The sequence below is a fragment of the Neolamprologus brichardi genome, chromosome 3 (assembly GCF_056152115.1).
Source record: "Neolamprologus brichardi isolate AB-2024 chromosome 3, ASM5615211v1, whole genome shotgun sequence".
Lineage (NCBI taxonomy): Eukaryota > Metazoa > Chordata > Actinopteri > Cichliformes > Cichlidae > Neolamprologus > Neolamprologus brichardi.
The window spans coordinates 30,808,167-30,828,189 of NC_142106.1; the positions used below are offsets into that span (position 1 = coordinate 30,808,167).

Here is a 20,023-nt window from a genome sequence, read left to right on the forward strand (position 1 = left end):
AGCCCACTAAATTGTGTTATGTATTTATTTATTTATTATTAGTTGGGTGGTGGTATGTGTTAGAGGAAAGTGTCCAAAACCCTATTTTATTATTTTATTTATAGCCCATAGCAAATTTAAACAAGACAAGTTGCTTCAGAAACATTTATGTTTCAGGTCGCCAAAACCCACATTCTAAGCGTGTGGTAATAAACTATTGTGTATTGTGAAAATCGATGTTTTTAGGTCACTGACGTGTGCAGATTTTGCAGACTGACGATGATTAAGCTCATAAATCATGACACACTGCTCTCTAATACATAAGCTGCCTTTATAGGTTAAAAGTATCGGTATCAGTATCAGTATCAGTAATCCTGGCCCTGTATTTGCAGTATCACACACCACTAGTGGTCCTAATTAAAAAGACACACTAATTAACTGATCCATACTTGTGTTGATTTATTTAGCTGTAAATCAAACATTTGGATTTGTGATTCCTGCTTTGATATTAGATTTAAAAAAATACAGTTGTTTTTGGGTGTCCAGCTATGAGGACAATGAGTCTTCATTCAAAGCCCAGCCACTTCAAACAGAAAGGGACAATGATAGAACATTTACTGGGAAATTCAATAAACTTATTCGAGCATCAGCAGAACAAGACAGATGCTCGATTTGGAGGAAAAAATCAATCCAAAATGTGCCACAGACACAGACAGCGCACCAACATGTGGCTGAGGTATATGCAGGAGCAGCAGTTTGGACAACTTCATGATTCACTCGTCTAACTTTCCTAAAAGATAACAGAGAGGGAGAGGGGGTGTCTGAGATTGTCAGCTGCCCTCTCTGTGTGGCTCAAACGTCCTCTGCAGCAGTGATAAAGGAACACTAACCTCACTCTCCATGTTGGAAAGAAAAACAGCTGAGCACACAATCCTTCAAGGACTCCCTCTGTCACATTTTAAACCCCCTCCTCGCCCCCTTTCACTCTGGAAGGAATTTCACTCTCCCTCCTGGGCTCGTTTTAAACTCTCCTACAGAGTCAATCACAGAGGGAGGGACGGTCTCCCCCTTCATCACAGATTTTTTCTAAATATTTTTAAAATCAAACACACACACACACACACACACACACACATACACATTTTAGATCCTGGAATTTCAGGATTTGATTTGGTTTTCCAACAACTTTTTGTATATTCTACTTAAAACAAATATCATTACTCGTGACCCACCTATGAGCAATCATAATAATCTTCCGCATCACATCCTCTTTAATATTTCTACTTAATAAAACTCAAATATGTGGAGATGACAAGTGTTTTAGAGAGGCTTACATAATTACTCACATGTCCCTGCAAGTGGACGGCAACACAGAGAAATTAAATCTGTAGCTGAGAAAACATTCACAGACATCCTGCTGATGAGGTGACATGTTTAAAATGCTCAGAAAAACATTAAACAGCAACTGCAGAGAGCGTTTGATTCGATCACAAAGAACATTTTCATGAAATTAAGTCCATTCATTGCTGTTTGGTCATCAGTGCAGTAATCTTCAGGACTATCTTCGTCGCGTCAGCACTCACGCTCCGTCGAGAATCTGCATTTCTCTTCAAGATGCTTTTTGTCCCCCTTGTTCAAACTCTCATCAGTGTCCAGAGGTTTGAGAGGTTCACAGGTGTGCCGCCGGTGTCTCCGGGTTGTTCTTGCTCCGACCTTTCCCGGCTATTGGCCGGTCTCTCTCCTCCCACAGCGTGATGCCGTCGCAGGCACAAATCTGTTTGGGATTTTGGAAAAGTCCCGCCGATCGGGCGATGATCCCACAGGCCAGCCTGCACAGGGAAAAAAAACAACAAAACAAAAAAGAACAAAGAAATTTAAAATACCTAAAATACCTACAGTTGACCAATTTAAAGTGCCTGAAATAATAATTTTGATACCAGCGTTACGTCACATTGCATTTTTCATTATTTAAGTTTTGAGATTTTAGTTAATTAATCACAAAAACACTGAGTTAGTGCTGTGGTCATGACTGATATCTAGGTGAAAGGATTACTGGCACAGAACTGGGCGATGCCAGCAGTCAAACACTAGTCAGTCAGTGAAAACAAACATTTCCTGGTCTTGAACAAAGGTGTGGATGACCTCTGTAACACTGACAGTCTACAGGAGTTACCCAGCTATTAAGAGTAGTTCAGAAGCTACAGCAGCCATCGACTAATTAGAAGGCGGGTGATTTGAGCCCTGGCTGCTCCTCTTTACATGCCAAAGTATCCTTGGGCAAAATACTGAAGATACTGACCCCCTAAGTTGCTCTCCGATGCATTCACTGAAGTGTGAATGTTAGATAGAAAGCACTCAGGCGAAAAAAAAAGGTGCTTGTATGGGTGTGAATGAGTGATGGAGGCACGTTGTATAAAGCTTCGAGTGCTGCAGCAGAGTAGAGCGTTTAACATTAGAGGGCTTTAATAAAACTAGCAGATAGTCTACAGGTGGCCAGGATATTTACAGCAGTCTGACAAATCTGTTTCTCCTCCTCTCGTTACTAATAACAGAAATAACAGCTCTTATACACACATGTCATTTGGATATGCAAATATTATTTTAGGCACATTGTACGACTCAAAAACTCGATGACCAACGCAGGAGGGACAGGAACCATGTTTGTTGCCTGCCTCGGGTCCTGGAGGCATGCAGGGTCTTGAAGAGAAGGCTGTTTGCAGCGAATCGCCTCCTCGGTGGAACAGATGCCACGCTGCCGTCAGCCTCTGTCCTTGAGCACCAGATGGTAATCATGGAGGTGAGGATGGACTCAGCACAGGAGTAATGGTTGAAGCTTTGAAGCAGGCTGGCTCATGACGTGTCTCCACTGAGGTGCTGAAGGTGACTCTGGAGACAGGAGGATGTGGTGCTTCGGCGTGGATGGAGACAGGTGGTGTAGTCCAGCTGCTTTGTGTGGTTTCTCTCTCTCTCTCTCACAGGTATGTAGAGAGGTGTTGCAGTCATAGAGGAGTGGTTTGTGGAGGTGGGTGGAGTCTGAATGCTGATTTGTTGACAAGTGGGCCTGAACAGGGAATGGGGTGACAGTGGAGATCACCAGGAGTGGGACAAGTGTGGAAAAACCCATCAAAGATACAAAAGTACAGCTTGAGCAGCGCAGGGAGTGGCTGCAGTGAACGCTTTTCATTGTTCAGATGAAACAGCAACAGCACGAGTAGGTTACAGACTGGCTGTACCACATATTTTTGATACTGCACCCATCTGACAACAGACGCTCTCTGGAGGTAGACGGATAGCCTGGAGCTTTCCACTACCAACGTACTCCTGCTTTAAACCAACACTTCCTCCTTAGCTTAGCTTTGATCCAGAGCTGGTCAAAAATCTGTTTTTGTTAGTACGAATATTTGCTATAAAAAAAAGATTTGTATCATGACTTCATTCACTAATTTGTGTTTCAGCTCTGGCAGGCAGAGGCTGGAAAACTATGTGAAGATGCTGGGATGAAAACGCGCAGCTCCCAGTCTGAGGCTGTGGTTCTCAGCCAGTGGAGTTAGGAGGGCCCGCTCTGAGTTGGGATGAGTTACTGTCAGCAGTGGCGACGTTCCAAGTCACATCTGTAGGAACGTAGATGCTCTACTGGTCTGCTGTGAGGAAGAGAGAGCCAAGTGTGAAAGCGAAGCTACTTTATTTACTTATCGCCGGATCTACATTCCTACCCTCACCTGAGGCTATGAGTTGTGAGTTGTGATTAATCAACGGATATGAAATTCTTCCAAAGGATGTCAAGGATCTTCTTTAGAGACAGAGATTATATCTCTCATTTGGCTCGGCGATGCCTCAGGGTCCTCCTAGTAGAGCTGGAGGGAGTTGCTGGGGAGATGGAGGTCTCGGAGGCATCTCTGCTTAGATAGTTTCCCCGTGACCAGAACACATAGGTGGTGTAAACTGGTTGGATGGATGGTTCAACCAGTTTTTGCTCAAACTGTCATAAAATGTGAGCAAAATTAGCACAAATCTTGTTAATGCTAACTGGTTACTTCATTATTCAGCAATAATGCTAATGTATTGCTGATGTTCCAACAGTATAGTGAGCACGAAATGTTTATTTTCTTCACACTTTACAAAGTAAATAATTTACTTGTTGTCGAAGAAAATTGGCTTCAATGATGGGTGATGAAAACGGCCGATAACTGCTGTTTTGTGATGTATAGCAAAGTGAATCCATGAATGAACTGGAAACCAGCCTGAAGCTACGCATGTTTAACTCAAACCACCTTCACACCCACCTTTCTCCAGAGTTCCCAGTCTGTTTGGAGAGAGGGTGACCTCCTCGACCCAGGTCGTCCTCACCTGCGTCCACAACCAGTGATCGACCAATCACATCCCACACCTGGAAGCAAACAGACCAAGGCACGCTGTTCAGCTCTATATCCTGTGGCTAAGTGCAAGTGCCAAATATAACTCTGTGTGTTACCTTAAGCTGACAGTCCTCCAGTCTAAATGAAGCTCTCCCGTCTGGTCCAGCGATGACATTTCCCAGATCGCCGACATGCTGTGTACAAAACAGTACCTATAAAAAACTTAACTATATGTCATGTGGTTAAGTGAAGTATAAAACTATTAAAAAATAAGGAGTTAACAGCATGGCAGAGTTACAACTCTTTCACACACTTCATTTAAAATTTAGCACCTGGAGCAGAAGAGCCCAAAACGGCTCCTCTGGGACGTGTTTGGCAATCTGAGCGGGTTATTGCATCTCGCATTTGGCCTCCGCTGACATTTTAATACAAGCCAGAAGGAGGTACTGTCTGAATTTATGACACAAGGATCCTAGCACTGCTGATCACAGAATAGACTCTACTTATGAAAATGAATGACTTTATGGAGAGGTTATTTTAGAGCGAGCTAAAGAAGTAATTTAACCGTACCCTGTCGGAGTCCTCTGGACCGCCGTGTTGTCTCCCAAAGGGGTTATAGTGCTCTCCACAACTGCAGAGAAAGGAGAGCATGATGGGAATCAAATATATGGAACATAAATTAGTTTGAGCATCTCTCTATAAAAGGGATCCTTGATCATCATTTTCACCTTCCATAGGAAGGATAATGTTATTGTTGGAGTTGGTATAGACTAGAGATGGCACAATACCACTTTTTTATGTCCGATACCGATACGCAATATCGGATCGGTCCATCTCTAGTATAGACTGGGGACCTGTCCGGGGTGTTTCCTACTTTGGCCAAGTTTAATATACTGTAACATTGTAGCATCCGGTGACCGCTGGGAGAAAACACCTTAATGTCGATTTCAGAGGTCAAACTGGTTCAAGTTGATAAGACGGCAACAGTTACTAAAATAGTAAAAGTAACAAAGAACGGGGGCCGAGGAGGAAAACAATGGCAACATTTTATTTGTTTCCATCGGTTAGCTTTACATTACACGAACACATGGCAATTAACATGTAATACACCAGCACAAGCATAAATGCCAGCATGTCCGACACTTGTAACGTAGGTTACATCATAGGCTCCATAAAGATCCTCTACAGAAGCCTAAATCAGGCCTGAGTCACTATAACTGGACAAAAGATCAGAAGAACGTCGCCTGGTCTGATCGGCTCTGAAGGAAAAAGGGAGTCTAGGTGTACCTAATGAAATGTCTGGTGAGTGTATAAGGCAGAAAATATTGAAAACAGGTAGAGCTGTGAGGGACTTGATGATGGATGGATCTGTCCCTCAGTTTTCTCATTTGTGAGTTTGACGACAAAGACTTCACACGAGCGTATTTTATTCCCCCTGATGTTCAATACGTTTTACATCTCTGCAGGACGGCGTCAACAAAGAATAAAAATACTAAAGCTACACGCCTGTGAGCAACAGTTATCGCCGCCCGTCAATATGCGCTCGGTTAATTGAATTACTGAGCCTAAACTGACAAGTGGAAGCTTAAAATGACACACTGTCCCATTAACACATTAAATCAGCTGGATTTTAGATGAACTCCGCTAAAGCCCTGTTTTTAATTAAAACCATAATTACATTACACAATAATTTCATCTCTCGATGCCGTCTTCTCCGAGGCAATAAGAGCTGAGGCTCATGGGTACAACAGTATACAATGTCCCTCAGAGACACAGATGAGATAATTAAAACTGACAGCTTTAACATAAGTCTGTACGTATGCGTGGGAGTTTTGAAGGTCATCGCTTGCCTCGGTACCACAAACCCCGTTTTTTGTTCTTTCACATCACAGGTCAGACCACACAGATTTTTCTTTGCGTGAAAAGAAACCAAACCGCAGAGAAAAGCTAAAAGTTTACAAACTCGTCAACTGATTCGGACCAGAGTAAACGAACTATGGGTGTGAAAAGGCCTGGGACTCATAACCATGACTCTTTCCAGGTTTGAGCTTAGGAATAGTGTAAATCACCAATGACTCCCCATCTCCTTCACACTCTACACGATGCTGATGAGCTGATGAAACTGGTATGAAACACTGGTCTAACCTGAGGCAGTCCAGTGTGAGGTCCCCCAGCGTGTGAACGTGGAGAGCGTGGGGTCCAGGCTCCAACCCGTCAATGGTCCCGTCAATCAGGCAGCGTTCCTCGGACAGCTGCAGGAAACGCACCACCCCCTGAATCGATCCGGCACCGGCTAACATGGCCACCGCTGCACCCAGATCTGCCACGGAAAAACAGAGAGGGTGAAGCACTTACTTGTGTTGGGGTAGGGCTGTGATCAGACTGCTTCACATTAGATTTTATCTGTAGGGAGCTGTGAGCTCAACATAAAATGAACCAGTTTAAAGCTACAGAGAGAGGTAGACTGTGGTAGGTTGTGGGGCTGAGTGCCTATCTTACAGCGCTGTGCTTCACAGATTAAGTAAGGATGGAAGACAAGGCTCAAAGGTCTCCAGTGTAGTCAGGATGATCTTTGTGTTCACACCTTAAAGCAGATCAGCTGATATTTAGTCCATGTTTAAATCATAAACTGCTCTTAGTGCATGCAATCACACGGTTACTGACCTGTGATTGGATCAGCAGAATGTATCTGACTGAGACTTGCTACCACAAACAGAGGTTCAACTAATGAAACTCCATTTTGGCTGTTTTGTGAGGCATCTTTGTTTAGCAGGAAGCCCGATAAATCAACTCAAAGTTACCACACTGTACCGCGCTGAATATCTGCAAGGAATGGCCCAAATACCTGGCTAAATATTATCTGCATTCACTCTGTTTTTAATTGATCAAAATGAGTGGGAACTACAATTTTCAAATATTACATTTATTCATTTAATCAGCTTTATTTTGCCTGCACGGTCTACAGTTTGGTATATGGACTCTTGCACTCTTCCAGTCGTTCCAAGATTAAACAGGACTATAAATCCGACTCTGTGGTACTGGAAAGCTTCTGATACCTCCAGCGCAGGCACGTGCAGCTCCTGCTGCCGTTCCTCCTCACCTTGCTCTGATCCTCCGATGCCCTTCAGCACGGCCCTCCGTCCGGTGCTCTCTATCAGGGCCTGCACTTCTGCACTGGTCAGAGCAGATTCCACCAGCACCTGCTCCTGACCGACATCAATACTGACCGAGTTCACGCCTGCAAACACACCAAAACCATCATCAGACAGACAGACGGAGAATAACACAAATGCAGACAGCTGAGGAGAACATTCAGTGATGCGAATAATCTAAAAAACAGACAGAAACAGTTTGCCCAAGATTTATCTGATTCTCATTTTCTTAGATTTACTGCTTTACACTGATCTATATCAATGAAAATCTACCCTCATTAGGTACACTTATTCAACGACCTCCACAGTCACCAGATCTCCGTCTAATCGAGCACCTTTGTGATGTGGTGGAGGAGGAGATTCAAATCGTGGATGTGTGATGCTGTCATGTGGACCAAAATCTCAGGAATGTTTCTAGTACCTTGTTGTGTCACAAAGAATTAAAGCAGTTCTGGAAATAAATTGGTCCAACCTGGTACTAGCAAGGTTTTTTTTTTTTTTTATTGGGTTGTGTCTACATTTTCTTATTTATATCTGTATATTATGTAGTCTATAGCTGGTTTGTTATTGTGAAAATGTTAAAGCTTTATTGTTTTCTAATAACATCCAACACTTGCTGGAGACAGAACCATGAATGTTATTTTCTGATAAGAGTTTTATTAGTTGTGGTGAGATTAATGGCTGTTGTTTTTTCTCTCTTCAAAATTATGTTGTTCTTTCAGCGGCTCCCTTAAGGGGTCGCCACAGCAGACCATCTGCTTCCATCTCACCCAGCATTAACATCCACCTCTATCAAACCAACACCTGCGTGTATCTTCACTACATCCATGATCACCTGTGTGATCTTCCTCTTTTCCTTCAACATCCTTTGTCCATTATATCCACTATTCCTCCTCTGCATCTGTTCGATATAACGATATATATCGTATAACGATATAAAAACGTCGTTTCATTTTAGCTATCGTTTGTTTTGTGGTGTCGCAAAATAAACTGTTTACGGCAATATTTTTTCATCGTTTTGATGGTCACTGTAGTGGCTATATTAATTTCTTAAAGTTCTCTCTTTCTCTTACATTTTATATAACCACACTACTGACAGACAAGCACCTGTTTTTATGCGTTGTCCTTAGCAACAATGACGGTAACACCGTCGCGTGTCCGCTTGTTTACGTTCCACATAAACCTTTCACAATAAAGCTCAAGATCCTGTTGAGACTTTTCAAAATAAACTGAATCACGTAAAAGAGCAGATTATTTACGGATGAGAATTAAAAAAGAGCCGCCAGGTGCTAAAACATAAACCTTAGACTCAAACTTTAGAACAGGCTTTTCCCCGCAGCACGCCGTGTAATAAATATGCACAAAGAAAACAGCGGCTGTTACAACTTATGTCTAAAAATGTATAGTTTCATGCATCCGTTAAAACACTCGACTCCAGGTACATGACACGCAGCTGGAAACACTTCCCGCAAGTCGAGCTGCCCGAGATTCACAGAATTTACAGACAATGTTACATTTTTGTGATTTATATCGTTATCGGACGATAGAATTCTTATATCGGGATATGAGATTTTGGTCATATCGCACAGCCCTATCTGCACATGTCATCTCACAGTGTTGGGAAGGTTACTTTTAAAATGTATTCCATTACAGAATACAGAATACATGCCCCAAAATGTATTCTGTAACGTATTCCGTTACGTTACTCAATGAGAGTAACGTATTCTGAATACTTTGGATTACTTAATATATTATCATGCTGTTTACAACTACATGAATGTACTATTGCTGTGATTTATTACTGTTACTGAAGGTCTGCGGCTCCGAACCGTAGTAAAGGGACCTCTGGCTAATACGGTGGGTTCGTGTCGGCCGAAAACTAGCTTTACTTTGTTGTCTGGGTCACTTTGCTAGCGAGAGACAGAGAGAGGCGTTGAAAGGCTGCTCCAATTGAACTTATTGTTTTTGGAGGAAAACACGAACACAATCGGTGTACAATCGAGTCTTAATAGCTTACTTACAACTGGGCTCGTCAGGCACTCTTCTTGGCTGCAGTGGTTATTATTATATTTACATGCTTCCAGCTCCCGTTTTTGCTCGATGACAGCTCATACTTTTCCTTTATCTCCCTCCCTCGCTCACAGACACATAACGTGTATGGCAGTCCATTCTCCCTGCAGCACGGACTACACTGCCTATGATGCTACATTCTTTAGAGCTATACCTGTAGCATTCTGCCAATTAGCTTAGCACAACAAAAACAAAAAAGCGCTCTCTCACCCAGGAAACACGCAGAGAGCGTCACCCTGTAACCATGGCAACCGTAACGCAGCCGCCTGGAACAACAGAACGTAGCTGTCAAACAAAACCCAAACAGTCCTAACCCGCCACAATATGAAACAGGGAAGTACCGCCGTGTAATCCATTTATTTCAACAAAGTAACTGTATTCTAAATACCACCTTTTTAAACGGTAACTGTAACGGAATACAGTTACTCATAGTTTGTATTTTAAATACGTAACGGCGGTACATGTATTCCGTTACTCCCCAACACTGTCATCTCAGCCTCGTCTTCCAGCCTTTGTCACCAAACTGCTCAACCTTCAGCTTTCCCTCTGATGTACTCATTACTAATTCTGTCCATTCTCAGTATGAAATACCATTATCTCCAAATCACAAATCAAATAATTTTTTCTTATAAGGTTGTGGATTTCCCGGTGCTTAATATAGTTTGACTCACTTAACAGGAAACATGCTGCTTCATATGTGTTGCATTATACACTCGCCTGCACTGATGGAAGTGCCTCAGCATTCAGTTAAGATGAAGCAGCTGAAATGACACCGTCTCTACTATATGACTAATGCTTCCTTAGAGTTCAGTGGGCTCTGCAGAAAAATGCAGGATCTTTCTGGAAACATCACTTGTTGCTTAGTGTAATGAGTTTACTTTAATATTGAAAATCATGCTAACCAGCGTCTGTACTGTACTTTTAAGTGCGTAGGATGCAGAAAACTTCAGCAGTCCCTGTTTGTAGGAAAGTAAAGAATGCAGAGGGGGTCAGCAGCTCTTTCTACATGTGCTTGCTCACCTGGTTTGCCCTCCAGAGCTGCTCTGACTTTCTCCCCGCAGCTTTCACACGTCATCTGCACCGCAAACTCCAGCTGTGGAGGACAGAGCGGACATTAAAACAGCTGGAGCTACCTGACAAGTGCACAGCAAACTGCGTAGGACGGCAACGCCGCGGTAAATCGTCTTCAGCTCTCATGTTTAACTCATGTTTAACACAAAAACGTGAAATAACGTCAACACACAACAAAACACGGGTTTACAGGGAGGTAAAATGTGCTGACAAACCTTAGTGGGCCCCTGACAGTCCATATTGTTAGAGCAGTGCGCCGCCTGGGCAATAAACACCGAATTAAACAGAAAACTTCCCACTTTTCGAGAAACGGAAATACAATGTTTGCTAATGGGCGCCGCCATGTTTGTGAGGTCAGAGTGACGTTCCCGCCCGTTGCCGCCGTCAAGTGTCCACCAGCTGGTACTGCAGCCTCCTGTTTTATACGAAGAACACTTCACAGGAGAAGTGTTTGGCTTTATTAAGAGAGCGCTAAGTGATGTTATTCTTTAATTAAATCCTCGGAAAATAAAATAAATATTTAGCGTAACAAAAAATGTTTTACTCAAATCTAGTTAAAATACGCTGCTTAAATATAAACAGTAAAAGCTACTTTTCAGAGCCTTACCCAAATTATATAGTAGACATATTTTAATGTTGTAGTATATTAATGTAGAGCACATAATCAATCTAATCAAATCTATGTACACTGATCACATGCACATAATCCAATTATTATCAATTAATTATGTGAAACTATTTAAAAACTGTACTTGTAATTATATCATTATATAACCACTTACTTTACACCAGTTAATTGGTATAACAATGTAATAATAAAACCAGCATCGGAATCTGAAACTTCTTAAAAGATTATATACAGGAAATGTCGGTTATCAAAACCGATTTATTTAGATTTTATAAGAGATGAAGCAGTGATGTGACTGCACGTAATACACAACTTAGCAAAAATATATATATCTATATTCTATTTTAGCTTTAGACACTGTGTTTTGAGCAGCCTTTCACAAAACTACATTATTTGCTCCTAAACATAAAAATTGCTCGTCCCTGGGTGGGCTCGAACCACCAACCTTTCGGTTAACAGCCGAACGCGCTAACCGATTGCGCCACAGAGACTGTTCCGGCCGACAGGACGGGGGATAACACTTTTCTCGTCTTCTCATGGTTTCGATTATGTCACTAGTTAGTAGGGCTGGGTATCGTCGCTTATCAGCTGCTGATGGTTGCAGTTTTGTGAGCTTTAACCTGGCATTCTGGCGTTTTTGGCTAAATACATTTATATTGATACATACATAAATTTATATATTTAATGAAACGATATCGCTAAGTCTAGCAAAAAAAGCGTGTTGTTACTTTTGAGTAAGCAATGATGTCAAGCTTACCGCTGAGTATAAAGCCAAATTGGCATTGTTCTGTGTTTTATGCTCAAAAGCACAAAAAGTAGTCGTCCCTGGGTGGGCTCGAACCACCAACCTTTCGGTTAACAGCCGAACGCGCTAACCGATTGCGCCACAGAGACTGCCGGTGCACGACGAACAGGGGGTTATCCACCAGTGTTCTCGTGCTACGTTGCCGGTCAGTGTGCATTTGCAGACAAACACCATGTTCAGGCCTCCAGAACAAAAGGCAGAAGCATCCGAAGAAGAGCTTTGAATGTCCTTCAAGAAGCCTGGAGAACTATTCCCAAAGGCTACTTACAGAAATGACAACAAAGCTGCCTAAGAGAGTTCAGACTGAGTTGGAAAATACATGTGGACTTTCAAGGTTGTTAGAAGCTTGGTAAACAAACTGTCAATCAATGGATCTATGGCCAATTTCCCTATTAAAACATAAGGAAATGATGGGTGAACAGTACTGTATGCAAATGCTGTACTGTGCACCCCTGTCTATAGTGTGTTACACTGAAATGTTTACTAATTGTTAATATCAATAGACAGAATGGTGATATAAAAATGTTGAATGCTTGAAATTGATTTGAGCTACAATTACAGTTTAAATAACTACACAGGATTAACAAAGTCAAGATATCCTGTAGTGTTTATGCAAAAAATTTAATACTGGCTTAAACTGCCGGCTCTCTGGATTGATCTGGCAGAACAACAGCAAAAAGATTTTCAAAGGATGGCTTCTCCTGTGGGATTTGTCACATTTAAACCATTACATCCATCTAATCCATTTAAGCTGATTTTCATTCCTTACTGAACTAATAAAAAAAAATCCTATAGCCACAGTGAGGCACAATTATCAGACAATGTATTAATGTGGTAATGAGAGGAGAGCACACTGAAACAGTCAAGGAACATCATGAAGCTATTCTGACTGTGGGAGGACAGGAACAGCTGGCAGCAGAAGATATAAGACTAGATTTACCTTCTGCTTACTGGTCCTCCAGTTCAGTTTTACAGGGTGTATCGATTATTGCGGATTAACCCTTTAAAGCCCGAACCATTAAATAATTGAGTGTTTATTTAACCTTCTGACAACGAAAATCTATTTTCTTTGTATCATATTTGCTCCTTTTTGTGGAGCAAATATGTTTAAAATCTACTGTGCAATTTTTTTTTGGTTTTTAGTGGGGAAATAAAACCCACACGGATGATGTGGTCTCAAAAACTCACAGAAACTGTCAAATATGATACACTATGCATTAAAGCACTACATACAGCACAGGAGAGATCACCTCGAAACTAGATGCCCTGTTCCCAGATTTTTGGAGGTTCATAAGGAGGCCATCGCCTGCTGGTGTTTCTGCTGTTTCAACCACTTCAGTGGTCACAGGTGTATAAAACCAAACACCGAGGCATGCAGACTGCTTCTACAAACATTAGAGAAAGAACGGCTCGCTCAGGAGCTCAGTGTACTCCAGAGTGGTGCAGTGATAGGATGCCACCTGTGCAATCGTGAAATTTCCTTACTACTAAATATTCCACAGTCAGCTATTTTGTGGTATATAACAAAGTGAAACTGGTGTAGAGCAGCGGAGACGACCAATCACGTTTCTCCATCTGGTGATGTGATTGACGAGTCTGACAGTTGCCAGGGGAACAGTCCTTGTCTGACTGCATTGTGCCAAGTGTAATGTTTGGTGAAGGGGGAATCGTGGTGTGGAGTTGATCAAAACTGGTCAAAAGTCCCCATAAACACCCCTAAACCTTGTAGAAAGACTTCCCAGAAGAGCTGAAGCTGTTATACCTGCAAACAGTGGGCTGACATTATATTAAACCCTACGGATTAAGAATGACACGTCACTTGAATTGATATACGTGCGAAGGCAGACGAGTGAATACTTTTGGCAAGATAGTGCATGGCTCTCTGTAATACTTTTGATAGCATAGGCGAGCCATGGGGACATGGGATGATGTCAGAAAATCTGGGTCACAAGTCTAAAATAAAAGCTATGAAAATGAAACCTTCTCCAACTAAATTTGGGCGTGTAAGTATAGAGAGTGACACACATTCGCCACTGCGGACGTAGGCTCGTGCGCGCGGTGTGTCGATCCCAAAACAGGACGATCATTGTGTCAAAACAACACAGAGAGGCCGATGTCTTACACAGAAGAAAGCCGAGCGGCAGCTCAGCGAGAACACAGCGTCTTCTGTATCGGGTGCCTCGCTGGCTTTGACCTTTGACCCCGTGCCGAGTAATATGACCATATCCTTTAAGAGGGCTGAGCCAGTGTGCGCCAGGCAGAAAACACGAGCGCAGCCGTTTATGTGTGTGCCGCGCAGCCTTTTTTCTCACACACACACACACTGCCCACACAGCTAATTTATTCAGTAAATGGGAAACTGGTTACAACCTTTGCCCTCATGTCGAGCCGCAGCACTGAGCTCGCCGGTCAAAGGAGTGCCACCTGAGCCCAGGGGAGTGGGTGGTGGTGGGGATTTCATTAACACACACATACAGAAACAGGCACAAGACAGCGAGGAAGCGGCAGGAAACCTAATAACTACTCGAACATCGTCCAGAGCAGATTTAGCGAGGGAGAACAAAGGAGCGAGGTAAGAGGACAGGAGATGGTGAAATTAGTTGGAGGGAAAAAATGTGTCTGCTGGAAGGAGCAAATGAGAAAAAGAAGAGAGAGGAGAGAAGGCAAAGCAAATGTGAGAAGGCAGCAGTGGGAAAAATAAGAAAGATGACAAAGAGGAGTGTGGGAATGCGTGTGTGTGAGTGTGTTTGGACGGCAGTGCGAAGCAGTGCTGACAGGATGTGTTGACAGGCCCGTTTGGAACAGTAGAGGTTTTATCTGTGCTAATAAATGAGGCCCTATATCCCATCCTACACGGACCTATTAAAAACTGACCTGGAGTCTGTTGTACTTTCTTATTAAATATTTCAAGTGGGTGAAGCAGCTCCCGTTTCATTGATTACCGCAAAGCAAGCAAATCTTTATTTTTAGAGCCGGGGAGAAACGGAGAGGTAGAGAGGACTCGCACACAGCAACCAACTGATGCGTTTAAATCTAACAATGAATACAAAGACAGAGGTAATCAAAGGCTGGGGAGAAAAGAAATGCTTCGGCCTCCGTGGCGAGCGGCACAGTTTTTACAGCTCACACCATTCGTCATATTAGGGCGTATTAAGGCACTCACAAGGATATCGTTATTATGTTTTTTTAAGTACACAAATAAAATTAATGTGTAACGAATTCAGCTTGGTTTATTATAGTTTATATATAACTAATTGAGAACAAGCGTCATTGCAAAGTAATTTACCAACAAAGAACCCACTGTATTAAAGAGCTAGTTCCAATACTCTGGTTAATTGTTATCCAGTAGGGAGGTAGGAACAAGTCCTGAAACCTCCAGCAGGAGCAGAAGCAGGGAGGTGCAGCTATCTGCTGGAACTGGACATTCTCATGTAACTCTCAGCTGGTTAAAGCCCATAGCATAGTTGCTCCACAGTGTGGTGGGTTACCCCACACAAGTAAAAATCCCTGGCTTGACTTTTCCCAGGAGGAGACACACGAGCGTGAATGTGCATCCAATTCTAAATGTGTGCACGAGACACTAAGAGGCTTCACCATCAGTTTGCCAGTCCACCACGGGGTGAGAAGAACTGGCAACGCATACAACACGCTTCCACAAGAGCTTCTTTCCAACAAAAGTCAGACTGTTGGTGAAAAAAACCCTAAAATACAGATAAAATCTACTTCATCCAGGAGTGCAATACATATTTTTTCATACTTGTCCTTTAAGTGCAGTATGGGAATTAATGTTTCATAATTGAAATTACTTGAAATTGTGTTCCCTTACTTTTCCTCACTGTGCACTTTGTTTTGTATTTGTATATAAATATAAATTTATTTGGCTTTGACTCTAAGCTCTGCGCATCAGATTTGCTTTGTATGCAGATCCAGTGCATGTGAACAAATGGCTGATAAGAGGCGTTATCACTATCTTTTTTTATCTTTATAAACCACCAAAGAAAATCTACACTGTATAACATTTTGACAAGAACATGTCTCCTCAGTGCAGAAAGAATCCTCCAGGAAGCTCAGATTTAATAGAATTGTTTATTATCTTAATACAAATAAGAACCAGGCGGCTACATGTCTTTGCAGGTTGCATCAGCACCCCAGTTCCCAGGATGTCCTTCCACCGAGAGCATTTTTTAGGGTCTATTTAAAAAAAGTCATAAATCGCACTTTTCAGATATTTTTAATGCCATTTTAAAAATTTAAAAGTTCACCCTTGTGATGAAAACACACATGGTGATGATTATGATAATAATAATAATAATAGTAATAATAATAATAATAATAATAATAATAATAATAATAATAATAATAATAATAATAATAATAATAATAATAATAATAATAATAATAATAATAATTGTGCCTGATCATTTTCAGTTTAGACTGTGGACAGCAGGTGAACAGTATGTGAAAGTTACATCCTTAAGAAATAGGAGGAGAAAAAAAATAGTCCAATCCATCGACTGTTCACTGAAGCCTCATCAGACATGGTCTCAGGAGAAGGGTGGCTGTCAAGAAGTCGTTCTTAAGGAAGGGAAACAGTGAGAACAGGCTGAGGTTTGCCAAATTACACAAGAACTGGATTGAAAATCAATGTCAATAGTCTGGAGAACTATTCCCGAAGAGTACTTAGAGAAAAAGAGTTCACGCTGCATTAGAGAAGAAAGGTTTGCATTCTAAATATTGACTTTTAAGCTCGCCAGAGTTGTACATTCTCTGTTTTCACCTCATACATATTTCCTGTATGTTTGCTCATGTTTTGTTTTAATAAACCACTTCACGAATTTCTTGGCGAAATATAAAGAAATGAGGGCTTGATACTTTTGCACAGTACTTTAAATATTCAGTTTATTCTTCCAGAGATAAGGTGCTTTCTAATCTTCCGCCAGCAGCTGAGCTTTCTGACCCTCCTGTGGCTGCAGACACAAGTAAACTTAATATATATATACAGATGCCGCAGAAACACTTGAAGGCCACCAACAGAATCCACTCATCATATTGCACAGTCGAACAGGCTCAACCCACTGGGACTCCTTTAAAAAAGTGGTTTTTTTAAACATTCTTATTGGTGTACAGTGAGATTTTAGAGGTTTTGCTGAAAACAGCAGCTTCTGCCAAGGGAAAGAAAGCAGTTACAGCCAGCAACAAGCCGCAAGAGGAAAACGAGTGAGAGGTCCAGGCATTCTTTATTGCAGTCAAATAAATAGGATTCATTACCGTGTTGAAAACGATGCTAGGATACTGCCCGACATGCTTCAGTGTGCACGTTTCATGTTATTTGCAAATGTTTACATTTAATTTGTCAACCCTGGCTTCCTGTGTGCATGACATATCTTTAATGGCACAGCGAGCTGGGTTCACAGACACCGATTTCTAGAAGTGTCTGTGAGGCCATGCAGTGATTTGCATAAAAGAATCATACCTGCTTTTAATATAGTGTGTCCCATTGGCATGAAGGTCACAGACATATAAAACATGTTACTGGAACATATAGCAGCCTCACTGACTGCTATATGTTTTTACAAGAGTCAAAGAGTTCTTTTGGAATAGGGGTTGTATTTGCATACTGGTCGATGTAATCAGTGTAGTAATAACAACAGATCTCACATTTCCAGTTCAGGTGGACTAAAGCTTTGTGGGAGTTACCATTTACAATATCAATTATGATCGAATTTGCTAGAGGCACCAAAAACAAAGCTCTTTGGTCTCTTTAAATCTGGAAATTACATACTGATCGCTGTTTCATTTCCACTTAGTGTTGTTTACCAGGTGCTATCTGTTTTGAGTGCTATCCAACACCCATATAGTTTTATGTCAGCTGCTTCAGAGCAATCATCTCAAGACTTGTGTTGAACCGCTGTAAAACTCAAACTCTTACTGAGTCCCCTACTGTACACTCTGTACACACATGACTGTGTTAGTTCCCACCCAGACAACACAGTCATCAAGTTTGCAGATGATACCACCGTGGTGAGGCTCATCTCTGGGGGAGATGAGACGGCGTACAGAGCTGAAGTTCAGAGGCTGTCAGATTGGTGTGTAGATAACAACCTGGACCTTAATACCACCAAGACAAAAGAACTGGTAGTTGACTTCAGAAGGAGGAAGTCCGAGCTGCAGCCTGTCAGCATCAACGGGGAGTGCGTGGAAAGGGTCTCCAGTTTCAAGTTTCTGGGAGTGCACATAGACACAGACCTCCAATGGAGCTCTAACACCTCTGCGGTCTTAAAGAAGGCCCAACAGCGTCTCCACTTTCTGAGAATCCTCAGAAAAATGGACCTGAAGAAGGAGCTGCTGACCGTCTTCTACCGCTGCTCCATTGAAAGTGTGCTGACGTATTGCATCGGTGTGTGGTTCTCCAGCTGCACCACAGCACACAGAAAGGCACTCCAGAGGGTCATCAATATGGCCCAAAAAATCATTGGACATCCTCTTCCCTCCCTGAAGGACCTCTACAGCACTCGCTGTCTCAAGAGGGCCCGCAGCATCCTACGGGACGGTACACACCCAGGACACCGGGTGTTTAAGCTGCTGCCGTCCGGCAGGAGGTTCAGGCTGCTGAGGTCCGGGACAAATAGACTCAAGGACAGCTTTTACAACAGGGCAATAGCCCTGATCAATGCAAATAGCTGACCTGATTGGCTACCTCCCTGGACTTTTTTAGGGGGGAGGTAACAATGTTTAAAACAACAATAACAATAATAATATTTATATTTATAACAAGGTGCAATAATAATTAATGTGCAATAATAACAGTGTGCAATAAAAATGCACTTATTCTTCTTTTTTATTACTAAGTTATTATACTGTGTTGTGTTGTTTGTGTTGCGTTGTGATGTGTCATGTCGTGTTGTGTTGTGTTATATGTAGTGCCGACGTAGGACAGTTTTCCAATTTCATTGTACTATTGTACTATGTATGACTGTGCAATGACAATAAAGAGTTATCTTATCTTAAGTATATTTGTCTTATTTCTAGTCAAAACATCTCATTACACTTAAAATAAGACAAAAAACAGCTACTAAGCAACATTTCAAGACAGTTAATCTTGAAACTACAGACAAACTAGATCATTTTCACTTGTTTCACTGGCAGATTTTTTTCACTTAATATTTTGACTTGAAATTAGACAAATATACTTGGTAAGATTTTGAGTTTTTGCAGTGTAGTTTTTATTCTTCTGAATCTTTATGATAACCAAACAGTTTATTGCTGTAACCTGTCAAAAAGCTGAAATCATGGCTGGTAAGCACACCACAGACACATATTATATACCAGCAACATTGTCCACAACATCACAACCTTGACTTATTGAGCCCGACAGCAGGAGCGCGGTGGGTCTCGTTAGTAGCGTGAGGGACCCTGAACAGGTCAAAGTAACGTCACGGACCATCCAGAGCGCCCTCCATGTCTGCTGATTGCACCCTGACAGCTCGAATGGAAGATGAAGTGAGGCGTGTCTGGGGATCTCTGCAAGCGGGCAGAGATTGTAAATAATTTAAAAATAAAGTAAATGGTGCATGACTCTGTCCTGCCTCAGTTCTTTTCAATCTTTTGTGCCATTCATGGTGTGGAACACGATGGACGTTTGCTTTGGTTCTGAAGTACAAAATATTGATAAAGTCAGGGTTTTTTTTAAGTTTTGTCAGTCCAGGCTGACCTGATTCTTGTCTACACAAATCAATAAAAGTAATTATATAAACAGATATAATGTTGAATAATACTTTGCTGGTATCTCTTTCTTAAGAAGCCTCTTTTGAAGCCTTTTGAATATAAAAAGTCATTTAGCCATTGCAAGTCTTTAATATTTTTTAATGCTCAAAAACAACCAGTTGTATCAAAGAAGAAAAAGTCAGTAAAGTTTTAGAAACATCTGTCCCTGCTTCTCGAATCACATCAAGCACACACCATA

General features: G+C 41.8%; 1 protein-coding gene and 2 non-coding genes across 4 annotated transcripts; all 3 read right to left on the minus strand.

The window, feature by feature from the left end:
• Positions 1–86: 86 nt before the first annotated feature.
• Positions 87–10,977, minus strand: ccs (copper chaperone for superoxide dismutase). 2 transcript variants are annotated; one of them, XM_006805491.3, is made up of 8 exons: positions 10,843–10,977; positions 10,577–10,649; positions 7,435–7,572; positions 6,480–6,654; positions 4,905–4,965; positions 4,451–4,528; positions 4,263–4,366; positions 87–1,808 (listed from the first exon to the last, which is right to left on the minus strand). In XM_006805491.3, exons 1-8 carry the CDS (start codon positions 10,969–10,971, stop codon positions 1,649–1,651), a joined length of 918 nt encoding a protein of 305 aa, XP_006805554.2. In that variant the 5' UTR covers positions 10,972–10,977; the 3' UTR covers positions 87–1,648. The 2 variants fall into 2 exon arrangements, with proteins under 2 accessions (XP_006805554.2, XP_035770127.2); XM_035914234.2 differs by having other exon boundaries at positions 4,451–4,546.
• Positions 10,978–11,672: 695 nt separating this feature from the next.
• Positions 11,673–11,746, minus strand: trnan-guu (transfer RNA asparagine (anticodon GUU)). The gene has a single exon. It is a non-coding gene; the product is annotated as a tRNA-Asn (tRNA).
• Positions 11,747–12,075: 329 nt separating this feature from the next.
• On the minus strand, positions 12,076–12,149 carry trnan-guu (transfer RNA asparagine (anticodon GUU)). The gene has a single exon. It is a non-coding gene; the product is annotated as a tRNA-Asn (tRNA).
• Positions 12,150–20,023: the final 7,874 nt, after the last annotated feature.

Excerpts from the sequence above, each read along its gene's own strand:
- ccs (XM_035914234.2), bottom strand. The coding sequence starts at position 10,971 with ATGGCGGCGCCCATTAGCAAACATTGTATTTCCGTTTCTCGAAAAGTG. Across the intron at positions 4,966-6,479 it reads CTCACACTGGACTGCCTCAG|TTGTGGAGAGCACTATAACC; the intron begins GTTAGACCAGTG and ends CTTTCTCTGCAG. Across the intron at positions 4,367-4,450 it reads TGGAGGACTGTCAGCTTAAG|GTGTGGGATGTGATTGGTCG; the intron begins GTAACACACAGA and ends GTTTGCTTCCAG.